Source organism: Takifugu flavidus, chromosome 5 (assembly GCF_003711565.1).
Source record: "Takifugu flavidus isolate HTHZ2018 chromosome 5, ASM371156v2, whole genome shotgun sequence".
In the NCBI taxonomy this organism is placed as follows: Eukaryota; Metazoa; Chordata; class Actinopteri; order Tetraodontiformes; family Tetraodontidae; genus Takifugu; species Takifugu flavidus.
Window position 1 is genome coordinate 12,765,623 of NC_079524.1, and position 13,733 is coordinate 12,779,355.

General features: G+C 48.6%; 1 protein-coding gene and 1 long non-coding RNA gene across 2 annotated transcripts in view; one reads left to right on the forward strand and one right to left on the reverse strand.

Moving 5' to 3' along the window:
• Positions 1-427: 427 nt before the first annotated feature.
• On the reverse strand, positions 428-2,628 carry LOC130526438 (uncharacterized). Its single transcript, XR_008950744.1, has 2 exons — positions 2,505-2,628; positions 428-2,384 (listed from the first exon to the last, which is right to left on the reverse strand). It is a non-coding gene; the product is annotated as an uncharacterized LOC130526438 (long non-coding RNA).
• Positions 2,629-2,906: 278 nt separating this feature from the next.
• unc5db (unc-5 netrin receptor Db) overlaps positions 2,907-13,733 on the forward strand; it is a 58,376-nt gene continuing 47,549 nt past the window's right edge. The window contains 1 exon segment of the mRNA XM_057034092.1: positions 2,907-3,040. Coding sequence (XP_056890072.1) covers positions 2,953-3,040 — 88 coding nt within the window. The 5' untranslated portion in view covers positions 2,907-2,952.

Here is a 13,733-nt window from a genome sequence, read left to right on the forward strand (position 1 = left end):
GCTGTCAGAACCAGGATTAAGATGAAAAACTTTATCAGGAACATCAAAATGAATAAACCAGTCCTACAGCAGATGAGGAGCTAACCCTGAGGAACGCCACATCTGAACACGGACACGCTAATTCAGAGCACCAGACTCACCAAGCATTTCACCACAGTCGGTCAGAAATCCAACTCTTCCTCTGTTTAATCCCTGATGGTGTCACCGAACCTCCGCGCGCGTGTGTGTGTGGTTGTGAGCGCGTGTGTGCGTTGGCGTCTGCCTCACGCCTGTTTGATGTTTCATCAGTTTCAGATTATCTAGAGGATTTTTATTTATCAGATGAAAGCTGACGTCTCGTCAATAATCAGATTTTATCGCAGCCTCGTGGTCAGCGTCTCTGTGGACGATGAAGGTTTTCAGCTTCATCGTCAACGTCAAACAAAACACAGCTGTGGAAAAATTCGTGATGTTTGTTTTTTGACATTGATTTTATTGAAGCGATATTTCAAAACAGTTGAAATAATAAAAGTAAGTGTTCTCGCTTGTTGCCATGGTTACGGTATTCCAACATCCATCTCCAACTTTAAAAATCTGCCAAATTCAGAGCTGTGGGCAGTGATTGGGATTAGTCCACAGGCCGGGCTGTAACCACGGCGACAGAAACCATGTGGGGATCTGAAACCATCACCATGGAGTTGAACTCGGGCCGGGATTTTAACCACCTGACTCTTGACAGGAAAACCTCTTCGGCAAACCGGTTTGTTTCCAGTGAAACCAGCACACGTTGGCTGCTGCTGTTAGCACGACATTAGCTTGATTCATTTTTTATCCAAACACGATTTAAAGGATGCATCTACTGTAAAGTAAACCGGTAAAATGTTGGAAAAGTTTATTTCCTTTTTGTTAGAGATGATTTTAATGACCATTTGTGTGTGGGCGGGGGCTTAAAGGGCCACGGTCTACATCTGTTTCAAGGTGGTTCTGATGTTCGTTCACTGGTGCGTTTGCAGGATTATATAAATATAATATTTCCACACAAATCGGTTATTTGTGCTGTGTTCAAAAGAATTTCAGTCGTTTTCAGCGTAAACAAGCTCACAAGTGTCCACACAATCTACCAATTCCATTTTTCAGCTGTGACCACGCTGTGTCCTCGAAGACGGTTTCAAGGACGATGAAGCGTAAAATAGAAACGGCACAAAAGTAATTCAGAGCTGCTGAATTTGAGCCTTTAAAGCTACAGCAATAAAAAAACAAGACATTTAAATAATAATTTGTTTTTCATTGTGTGTTTTAGCTAATGCTTGCTAGACGTACACGTAGCCGCAGTGATTCGCTCTTACAGGCATCTAATAATATAGCATCGTATTAGCTGGAAGTGAGAGCAGGTCAAAGAACCTGTGACCAGAACATGTGACCAGAACATGTGACCAGAACCCTGAAAACATGTTAAAAGTCATAAAAACAAACATTTGAAAAACAGTCACATCAATTAACTTCTCTGAGAGGCTCGTCAGCTGACGGCCACATCATTGACGTCGCCGCTATTCCGGCCTGGTTCCGTTGTTCTCTCGTCCTTCTGCTCCATGGAGACAAAAGCCACTTTGTTCTGCTTGTTTGGCTGCAGCCACTCAAATCAGACCCAACAAAAGCTGAATTCACTGGAGTGTCGTCCTCGCTGCACCTTCACCTCCACTGTTGTTCTGTCACAACAGACCCAGATGTGCGCAACTGGGTCCAATCCAGAACATCTTTACGTCCTCAGATCTGATTGGTCCTGATATTTTTGCTCTTTATGTGATTTTTTTATTTAGTTTTGTTTGTGAAGGATCCAGCATGTGTGCTGATGTTCCTGAGCGCGACACGTGCACTTCAGTAATGGGTCTTTAAAGATCAGTGTGTTCTGGTCCTTCCACAACAGAACCTTGACTGAAATCTTTTCTCCTCTAGCTGCAGCGGACGTTCATGTTTGTCCAGGATCAGCAGCTCAACAAACAGCAAGAACTTCCCTCAAACACGCCCCTGAAGAGCTGCGGTTCTGTCTGTGTTCCGGCTCAGTTCTCATGGAACTGACACTGAAGATGAGGATCTCACCTGAAAACATTGACATCTTTATTAGTTACACAGTATTTTCTTCAGATCAGATTTTATCAGGTCATCGTGGTTCTGTTTTACTAAAATGTTGAAAGAACAGTGCCCCCTGCTGGTCTGGAGGTGCTTTTCCTCTTCCTCCTCTTCTTCTTCTCCTTCGCAGTGATGCTAAATTGTTCTTCTTGTTGATGCTGGGATTCATTTATGCTTCATTTTTAAGGACAAAACTGATAGAAATCTCTCCTGATCCTTTAATCTGGTTCCTCAGACGGAGCCTCGGATCGTGGTTCTGATCCTGGATCTGTCTTCACCTGTAATGAGAACAACAAATATACTCTGAGATTACCAGCACAGATTAACTCTCAATTGATTTTCTAGGATCATCTCTTGTCGATGAGGATAATTAATGAAGATCAAAGATCAATCAGCACCATCACGAGACACTGGCTTTGATGTGTGAGGAGAAACCGGATCTGTGACTGAATTGAACCCCTACTGGGGTCCTCCGCGGGCCTAGGACTCGCTATGGGATCAGGACTCGACCGGGCCACCTCCTCCACTACACCCCCACCTCCACCCCGCCTCCTCCACTCCGCCATTGGCTCAGCGGAGTCTCCGGGATGGTGATGATGATGATGATAATGGTGATGATGATGGCTGGAGAGAAGGGTAAAGTGGGAGCACGCGTCCCCCCTCCTGCGCACACACGCACGGCTGGAGTGCAGTGAAGATGCTCCTTCCTCTCTCAGCAGCAGTCCAGCCATCGAGCCGCTCTCGTCTGCTGCTGCCTGAGCCGCGAACTGCGCCCCCCGCCCGCCCGCTCCTGTCCGTCCGGCTCCGGGGAGACAGGAGGCACCACCGACCCGGAGCGGCGTCAGGATGTCCGCGCTGACACAGAGAGGGGTCCTGAGGCTGGCGGGGGTCCTGTTGCTGCTGCTCCGCTGCGCCGTCAGCGTCAGCTCCAAAGGTAAGAGCCGCCCGGCGGCGTGCGGGGCTCTCCGCAGTTCCCGCTGGGTTTGCGGGGGTTCGGCGGCAGCTCTGGACTTTGAGCGCTCCTGAACTTGCTTCAGAATGTCCGCGCTCCCGGACACGGACGTTAATCAAAGCGTCTTCTATTGAACCGTCAGCGGCTGACACGCGTGTCCGCACTGGCACGCCTGTGCAACAGGCTTCCTGCCGGAGTTCCCTGAATTCGCCCGGAATGTTCCCGCTGTCCTGAAGTGGAACATCAAACTGAAGCAGATCACGTTTGTGTGGAATTCTGATGAAATTTCTTTCGTTTTTCACACGCAACCACAGCATTCCTGTGCGCGCGCTTGAAGGTTGATTGTGGACTGATTTTAGGTCGCAATGATCTTTGAAAGGGTTTGTAAATCTGAGGATTCCTCAGTTGTAGATGTTGATGCAGAGGTTCTCCCGGTCTCTGCTGATGGTTCCGTTCTGGTGCGGCTGCAGCGGTTACAGAACAAAATCAGAGCTTCAGGACTGCCTTGGGGGGTCTCCAGCCCCTCAAGATGGTCCGAGCTCCAGATGTTTGGGGGCTGTTGTGGAGGTGGACGTGTGTGGTGGTCTGATGTGAGGAGATCTGCTGCATGCTCACACAATTTCAGCATTAGAACTCCGTCAGAGTGAGACACGAGCAGCGCAGCCAGGTGTTGGCATCGTCGTAGCCACGGACCACTTTAATGTCTGTCCCACACACACACACACACACACACACATTCACACACACAGATTTCTGCTTTGCTACTGGAGAACCCTTCGGAATGTGGACCCAAGCAGAACCCATTTTCCTGAATTGGACCAACTTGTGTCTTTTTAATCTCTCCAGGCTCGTCAGGTTCTTCAGGATGGGTTTGGGTCTGTTCTGTTGCAAAACTGGACCTTCCAGGGATGTGGGTGGGGCGGGAGGTGTGAACGACTGCTGAGCCACAATTAGTGGAAACATGCAGAGGTTCTGCATCAGTGTGATGGAGCGTGATGTGGCTTCCTGGATGGGCGGGTCCCACTGTTCCCAGTTTCTCCATTCTAGTTTGATGTTCGACCAGTCATGAAGCAGAAGTGATTAAATCTGACCATTCAATTTGTTAGCATGTTTGCTAATGTCAGAGCTAACGGAGGGTCGCCTGCTCCTTGTTCCTCCCTGAAGATCTGTTCCCTGATCCAACCTCACTGTTTTTTACTTTAACTGATCCTGGACCTCAGAACAGAGAGAACCTTCCATCCCAACAGTCATCACTGATGTTCTAAAGGTTCTGACAGTATGATCGTCTGATGATCTCATGTTTTAACGAGTCTGATGGTCCGATAGTCTGAGGTTCAAAAGGGTCTGAGGGTCCGATCTTTAGACCCTTTAGACTCTAAAAGGTTTGATGGACTGATGGTGTGATGTTCTACGGATCTGATGTCCTAAAGAGACTGATGGTCTAAAGTTCTAAAGGGTATGATGTTCTGAAGGGTCTGACAATCTGAGGTTCTAAAGGGTCGGGGGGTCTAAAGGGTATGATGTTCGAAAGTTTTGATGGTCTGATGTTATAAAGGGACAGGTGGTCATCATCCTGATGATTGTTTAAATTAGCCTCTGTTGCTCCAGCGTCATTGCTAATCACTTTAGCTCACTTTAGCTCAACATCCTGTAATGTCTGTAATGTTGGAGGTGGGTGGAGCCTGGATGATGTCGTGGTTGTGACTGCGGCCTGTGTGGAATAAAATCTTTTTTGCTCTATTTGAGAAGTAGCTTGGAGAAGTCAGAAATGTGAAGGCTTGAACAAAGACTAATATTTGTTAGCATCAGTTTTATCTCATTGAATCTTATTCAGTTTTGCGAGGACCTGTGCGTGCCTGCAGGCTAATAGAAGGACTCTTCTTTAGGGTGATGCTAAGAGTTAGCTAATATTTAGCTTTAACAAAACTGATTATCTCTAGTCTGGTCCAGATAGAACTCTGTTGACCCAGGTTTGGCTGACCTTTGACCTCTGATGGCTCTATTGATGGGACACAGAACCTCAGCTAGTTTCAGTTTCTAGAAGGAAAATTAAATGAAAATGTGGAGTTTTCCGTTGTCATTTTGCTGCACGAGGTTTCACAGAAACAGACAAAGGTCAAATCTGTTATTTTCTCGCCAAGCGAAGGGTTCTTACGTTTTCCAGGAATGAGTCATCATTGCCGGGCTGCTGCCGGTGTCGCCGTGTGCAGTTCGGGGCCCAGATTTACATTTAAATGAAACCAAATGACTGTACATTCAGAAATGATGTACAGTCGTGATGACGGTAATAAAAGAAAAGCCCTCTTTTACACCGGACCGGGTTCAGCTGCGGATTTCTGTCACTGGCAGCTACAGCCTGAGTTAGTTCTCGCCGTGTCAGGACCATTACCGTCACATTTCCAGAGTGGAGTCATCAGCTCACTGCCAAGCAGGCGTGATGCGGGCGGCAGGCAGCTCGCCGCCCCGTGGATGAGTGATCGTTAGACATCCCGACAGCAACCGCATGGAGCTCGGCCTTATCGTACCATTCCATCGTGGGTGGCGCCATCATGTTGTCTGGGTGATATCACATCCGGTCAGGACCAGCGGCTGGTTTAACCTAGATGCTGGTTCCATTGATGCGAACTGTGCTAACCAGCTGCTAGCCAACGAGAATCAGGCGGAGTGAGAGTGTCCGCTAACAGTCCTGATGCTAACTGCTGCAGCTAAGGTTGCTGGTGCATGTTCACGTGCGTGGGTGGACGATCTGTTTGTTGTGTAATGATGACAAAGATGTTCTGAAGCAGCTTTGACCTAAGCCCGAGAAGATGTTTATTCCCTGGTTAGTGTGGAACTGCGGTAAAAAGCCATGGCATTTTTATACAGCTGCCAGCGCACATCAGCGTGCTCATACATGCTTTCCTTTAAATATTTATCTCTATTAATTAAATTTGTGCCTGCCTTCAAAGTAAACGTATTTATCACAGCAGAGTGTAATTAATCTCTTGTACAGGAAAGCAATTACTCTCTGAGTTCAGCAAAAGTGGAACGAGTCTCTTTAGTTTGGCTGCTTTTCCCTGTTTTTCCTTCGAGAAGCCGCTGGAGCGGCGCTGGCGCGCCAGTGGTTACCAGGGTTAATGACCCGCCTCCTGTCCGCGTTTACGGCCAATGTGGACAGATCAGTCTCTGACAAGATGATGGAACCCTGTCCAGAACCCCCATAGGCCCAAGCTTTGTGTGTTGTCTTCATGGCATTGTAGGAAGTGTAGCTGTTTTGGGGAGTTTGCCATCTTTATGGGGACACAAAGTCCTCATAAAGCATATAAGAACTCTCCCTCATCCGCAGCAAGTCTGATGTTTGGTCATGTGACCTCCGAGCAGTTGGGCTGTGTTTGACCGTGGCTGCAGGAGGGTGCTGCTGCTGCTGCAGCTGGTGGGACGTTGTAGAACCTGTCAGTGACTGACTGGTTTGACTTCCTGGCCCAGTTGTTGGCGTTCGATGTATCTGACAGTTGCAGTTGGGAGTGCGCTCTGGTCTCTGTGTTTTGGTTCCAGTGGATCCAGTCGAGAAGCAGACAGGAAAGGCTCCGGCAGCCCAGTGCAGCAGATATATCTCAGATGTCCACTCAGACGTCTGATGGATCACCTTTGGTGCGCCGACCCCGATGTTGGTGCAGGACGGACTTTCGTGGCCTTGGTCAGCTGTTCACATTTGTCCTCGGTGATCCGCGGTGCAGCAGCAGGCCTGCGGGAGAGAACAGGCTCCCCGACAGGAAGTGATGAATAGCCCGGCCTCAGCTCGCCGTGTCCCGTCCTGTTGGACGACCTCTGGGTCACGCCGGTGTTAGTCACGCTGCTAAAAACAGCAGTAAAGGACAGTTCTGCAGTTCTGCTCCAGGAAACCACAAACACACGCGGACGAAACCCAGAAACGTACCGGAGGCCCAGTGTCACTACGGCTGCCATGGCGACAGCTGATTCCTGGCTATATTCTGAATGACAGAAGATGTAAAAGAACAAAAATCTGCCGCTATTTAAAGCATAAAGTCGAGATTGTTTCTGTCTCTCGGACGGTAGATTAACGAAACAGCAGCAGCTCCCCCCTTGTAGGAGGAGCTTAGTCTTCTGTTGTCAGCCACTAGGGGGCGTTTGAGGCATTTTGTTTTTAAACATGATGACAACTATGTCCTTGTTTATTATAAAAGCATGTAACATACGCCACACGCTGGCCAGGACTGGATTTGCTGGCTGATTTTATCCTGTCAAATACGCAATAATCGACGTTGGCATGAAAGATTTTGAAATGACTCTTTTTCCTGAGTTAATCTTTGTTAGCATGTGTTAGCATGAGTTAAAACTCTTCTTCTCAACACAAAATCCTTGTAACGGAGCTTTCTGTATGCCACACTGCATGGAAATATACAGCTGTAAATGTGGTCGCTAGCATTAGCCCCCGTGCTAGTGGCCTCAGTTGGCCCTTGCAAATGTGAATCCTCCTTTTCCTCTTTCTCCTCTTTTTGCCCAAAATAAAAATTAATGGGCTTTTTCCTCCGTGACGACATTAGGCACCAACTTATTAGTTATGTCTCTAAAGGCGTTCTTCCAAATACTGCTTAAGTCCTTCCCTGGCTGACCCAGTTACCACCATGTTGTCAGAGTGTCCCCCGTTGCCACTTCCTGTTTCCGTCGTTTCGACTTAAAAGCCCTCCAGTGTTTCATCAGGTCTTGTTGTAATTATTAAATTGTCGCTCTTTAGAGGCCTGCCGGACGCTGCCGGTTCTGAAGCATCGAAAGGTTCCTGCAGGGTTTAATGGTTCTGGATGAAGTGTGGGCTGTGTTGTTGCTGCTGACCTCAGAGCTCCTGCCAGTTGTAGAATCTGAATATTCTCTTGGACGCGCTGCTGCCGCTGCTGCGGCGCCCGCGGCGTCCTCCCACGGCCTCCGTTCAGACTCAAATTTTCCTTTTTTGAAACAGATTTAAACTTTTGATACAATCTGGAGGTTCTTCGAGGTCGGCACCACGGCGGATTACTCCGCCTCCCATGCAGGCCGACGCACATTCATCTCCACCTCGCGGGTCGTGTTTGCATCTTTGCTCATTTGCGGCGGTTTGTGCCCACACAGCGTTCACCGGATCAGGAGCGGAGCGGCGTGAACACTTTTCAAACGAGCTGCGCTGGTGAAAGGATGCAGCGTGCGCTGCAGCCTGAAGCTGTTGCTCATTTGGGAGGATGGGATGTCAGTGCTGGTGTCTGCATGATTCACTTTCTGACATCTGATGCCGTCCAGATGAGCCGTCCAAAGCCATTCTGGGCAAGATTTGATGAGCTGCAGTGGCCAGCTGAAGTCATCCTGTCACTCTGCAAGGACTCAAATATTTTATCAAACATCCCCGGCGGCTCTCGGCTGACTCGCTGTAGACAGGAAGCTTTTACCATCATGTGTCTGAACATCAGGGGATGAAGCCACGCAGGCGGCCACATGTGCAGCTATTCCTGCGAGGCTGCAGCAGAAAACGAGAAAAACTCACAACGGGTTGTTTTGGCGTTAGCGTTACTAGCTGAAAGTTAGCGCACGTTAGCGCTCATCGTCTTTCATTTTCTGTTGTGTTGTTCGTGTTGATGGTTCTGGTCGTGGCAGTGATGGCAAGAAAAACAATGACTATAAAAAAAACTCCTAAAAGCAGGAAGACTGACGTCACGATTATGATGGTTTTAAGACAGCCAGGAGGCGGAGTCACAGCTGAGGGCAGAGAAATTACAGCCATCCATCCATCCATCCATCCACCCACCCAGCCAGCCATCCATCCATCCATCCATCCAACCATCCACCCACTCATCCATCCATCCATCCATCCATCCATCCACCCACTCATCCATCCATCCATCCATCCATCCATCCACCCACTCATCCATCTATCCATCCACTCATCCATCCACCCATCCATCCATCCACCCACCCAGCTATCCATCCATCCATCCATCCACCCACTCATCCATCCATCCATCATCCATCCATCAGAAACTGATCCTTGTCCAGCAGAGGAACCTGCTGGGCGAGACCTTTGACCTTGAGGTTATCCTCTCTGTCTTCCAGCAGTGAGGAGCTCATATCTTCTCTGGGAGCTGCTCACGACTCTCCTCCTGACACTGAAAAGCTTTTAGCCCGAGCAGAGAGCAGCTCCGCTGAGCCATTAGCATTGAAGAGGAGCATGTCTGATTATGGAGGGAGGGAAATTGTTCTTGAGCTGCTGTCACATGAATCCTGAAGCAGCTCTACTTAATTCAGGCTCAAATCCAGCAAACAAACAGAACAAACCTCAGAAAAACAAGGAAAAATAATATTTCCTCCCAGTTCAGTGTATTATAATATTTCACTGGGATGGAAACAGCAGTCCTCGCTCATGAAATCACAATTATCAAACACAAGAGCAATGAGCTTCAGGGTGGATCCCTTCAGCCATCTTGGGGTTGATGCTCTCATGTCCCACCTCAACTCTATAGAGGTTTGATCCTGTTATCTCCCCAGTACAGTTTGTAGAGGAAAACAAGGGATGGTGGCCCAGCCCTTTAATCCTCATTCACTCCTTTTGGTCTGAGACTGGCGGTCGCCTCAGGTGATGTTCTGTTCCCGGCGATGGCGTGTTCGAGGGCGACGTTGTTGGGAAGTTCACGATCAGAAGGCTCCTCTAAAGGCCACACTGTCATCATGGGCGCTGGATCACTGAACCGTGTTTACAGACGAGGCTTAAATGTCAGAGCGCCGGAGACGTCTGAGGTGGCAACTCGGAGTAAGAAATTTCTGTTTATTATCCAGAGCGCGGGGGAAGGAAGACAATGATGTCAGTGGGGAGGACAAAGGGCAGTGATTACATTTATTTCCACTGGTCCATTACCAGCAGAGGACTGGGAGCAACGCCGTTAGGAAACCGCCAGCTTTCTTTATTCATGATGTGTCAGGAACAGAGCCCGTTCGGCGCCGTCCTCCGAGGGTCTTGATGCCATTTAGAGAGAATTCATTTGCAGTGCAAACTGTTTTCATGCTTATAACCCTTATGTAGCACCTGTGGAGGACGGATGGTCGCCGTGGTTACCGAATGGCTGGTACCTGACCCAGTTTCCATTTGACTGGAATTCGTTTTCCTGATGTTGATGAAACGTTACGTCCCCGTTGGCCACTTTAGCCGTCCTGCCCCCACAGCAGCTTAACTGCCACATGGACAGTGAGGACAGCTCGGAGAACCACCAGGGGGACAGCCGGGAGGACCGTTGTGAGGACAGTGAGGACAGCCAGGACTGCCATAAGGACAGCTGTACGGTCCTCCTGGCTGTCCGTACAGCTGCCATAAGGACAGCTGTACGGACAGCCCAGAGAACCACCATGAGGACAGTAAGGACAGCCCAGAGAACTACCATGAGGACAGTGAGGACATCTAGGAGAACCGGCGGGAGGACAGTGAGGACGGCCAGGAGGTCTTCTATAAGGACAGCTGTAGGACAGGTGGGATGACCACTATGAGGACAGCGAAGACAGCTGGGAGAACCACAGGGAGGACAGTGAGGACAGTCAGGAGGACTTCCATAAGGACAGCTGTAGTACAGCAGGGAGAACCACTATGAGGACAGTGAAGACAGCCAGGAGGTCTTCTATAAGGACAGCTGTAGGACAGGCGGGATGACCACTATGAGGACAGTGAAGACAGCTAGGAGAAACACAGGGAGGACAGTGAGGACAGCCAGGAGGACTTCCATAAGGACAGCTTTAGGACAGCAGGGAAAACCACTATGAGGACAGTAAAGACAGCTGGGAGAACCACAGGGAGGACAGTGAGGACAGCCAGGAGGACTTCCATAAGGACAGCTGTAAGGACAGCCCGGAGAACCACCGTGAGGACAGTGAGGACAGCCGGGAGGACTTCCATAAGGACAGCTGTAAGGACAGCCCGGAGAACCACCATGAGGACAGTGAGGACAGCCGGGAGGACTTCCATAAGGACAGCTGTAAGGACAGCCCGGAGAACCACCATGAGGACAGTGAGGACAGCCGGGAGGACCGGCAGGATAATCAGAACAGGTTTTATGGAAATGGCCGTGGCAGGCACATCCTGTCCACAAACCAAAAATGTGGGAGCGGTAAGTCCACCTCCAGCAGCCTGACGATAATCCGGAACTGTGGGCATCAGTTGAGGGGGGCCTTTCTCAGACGCACAGTTCCCATCATGCTCAGCGTCACAATGTTCCAGGGTCGACTGTGGAAAAACTCAAGCTGCTGCAGGAACAGGCTGTTTTCCTGGGGGACAACAGAGCAGATTACAAATTATGGATTCGGTGTTTGAAGCATTGACTCATCCCTGTCCACCGCACTTTTGTCGAGCACCCACTGCCCGCTCTTGCCAGGAGATGGTGGTGGGGGGGGGCGCATTATTTGGCCAACAGAACTGTTTTCTCCGCCCCAGCGGTTCTGCAGCCTTCCTCTGCGTCTGATTAGCTGCGTAAAACAGCTAGCTATCCCACAATGCATTTCACCTCAGCCAGCGACAGCAGTGGCAGAATTTGCGTAATTCAAAGTACCGACGTGCAGGTATGAAGTTCAATCGGTGTCTCCATATCGGGCAAATTAGTGTCCAGTTCAGATCTTCTTCTGTTGCCTTTAAAAAAATAGAGTAAAAGTTCATTGCGACATATATATAACTCGTATTCAAACAGATCTCATTAAACACACTTGCGTTCCAGCGGCTCTAAAACTTTCTCTAACCACCATTTTTAATGCGATTTGTTGAAGATGAAAGAAGGGTGGCGCCCCCCGCCGCCATCAGTGCTGCCATGTTGTCATCTCGTGGGATGTTCCTTTAATGGCTTCCTTTATGGTGAGTAAAGCCGTATCTCGGCGCTCTCCACGGACGCCGACTTTAGCCGCCATTAGTTTATTTTTTCTGCGGTGGAATATTTAGCGCGTGAATAGAGACGGGAACGCGCCCCCATGGACGTGTCTGTCGGCGCCGGTTTTAGCGAGGTGGCTAAATGTTTTGGCAGACGGCCGAGCAAGAAGCAAAAACTCAGTCGCATCAAAAGGACGAAAACCTAAAAATAATGACAAAAACCCATAAAACACAGATTAGCGAGCGTGGCGACTCCCAAAGTCAGTGCGGGTGATGCTAAGAGGGAAAATCTGCAGTAATAGAGATTAAAATTAAATATTAATAAAGCAGAACCGCTGAAGTCTCCAGAGTTGGAGGCAAATAAACGACTGTAATTTAAGCTAAGATGAACAAATTACAGTTAATGAATGAACCAAAACAATTTTCAGGGCTAAACTGGTCACGCCCACTGATGGCATCACAATGATGTCATTGCTTCTCGGCAGCTAGATTCAACCAGTTTAAACTGGTTTTGATTTTAAACCAGTCAACCCATCCGTAATTAAAAACCCAAACATTGACTGGTGATACTGGGACAGATGCTTGGGGACCGAGACTGGCGGGACTGGTTAATGTGGCACATGGTAGTGGGTACCAGTACACCAGTGGAATTGTCATGTTTAGTTCAGCCTCACCCACTAGATCTAAATCTGTTGCTTTTTTAGTCTCTCTCCACTGCGGATCTGTTTTTGGCTGTCAGGAATCACGCGAGGAACGGCGCCATCACCTTCTCTCTTGTTGCTCAGATGTGTTGTGTTTCTCCTTCGTGTTACCTTCAGCTGTTGCAGACGTTGGCTTCATCGTTTAGCCTGAACGCACCCTGAAAGATGCGAGCTTCCAGAACCAGTGAATTCCTGATCGTTTCAGTCAGGAAACCATTCATGTGTTAAAAGATTAATTTCAGCAACGAGAAGCCTTGAGAACATGTTCTCTGTTTGGTTCCTCATGATGACGGTCAGATAAAGGACGGAAAGGGTTTGTTCCCGTGTGACTGACTGCGGGTTCTCCTTCGAGTTCCTGACTCCTTGCTTCTCCTTGGAATCTAATTCATTGATTTGATTACGTTTTCACATCAGGTGGATTAAAGTAATGAAATTGTTTCTGTGTCTAAAAAGTTCAAAACCAGTTTCACCTCCAGAATTTCTCACCTCTCCTGTCTCTGAATTTCCTAGTTGTTGGTTCTTTGTGGGATCTTCTGGACCTCCTCCTGGTTCCGCGTGTGTGTGTGTGTGGTGTGTGTGTGTGTGTGTGTGTGTGTGTGTGTGTGTGTGTGTGTGTGTGTGTGTGTGTGTGTGTGGTTGAAATGAAGATGAAGGCTGTCGGATCGGAGAAAATCTGCTGTTTGGAAATTTGTAACATGATTATTTGGAAACATTTGAAGCAGATTAAAGTGCAGCGTTGATGAAGCAGAAAAAATTAACCCTTTGGGCCTAATTAACATTTCACAGATTAGCATAATATTCTCCACTGGGATGTCACTTCCTCTTTTGAGCTCTTTTCAAAATGGAACATCAAAGGCGAACAGACGTCCCAACTCTCTCACTTCAGCGGGAGGGAGGTGGACCACCAGAGAAACCAGTGAGGAAGAGGAGGCTGAAGGGCGGGTCGCTCCGGCACCTGGGTTAGCCTAGTTTAGCACGTAAAAAGAAAGCTAAGCCGATTAGCTTCATGCACAAACTGAATGACGAGCTAATAAGTGTCTCAGAATATTATTCTGAAATTCTGCACAGGAAATCTTGTCATGTTTAACTTGTGCTTGTCTGACAAACAACGATGAAC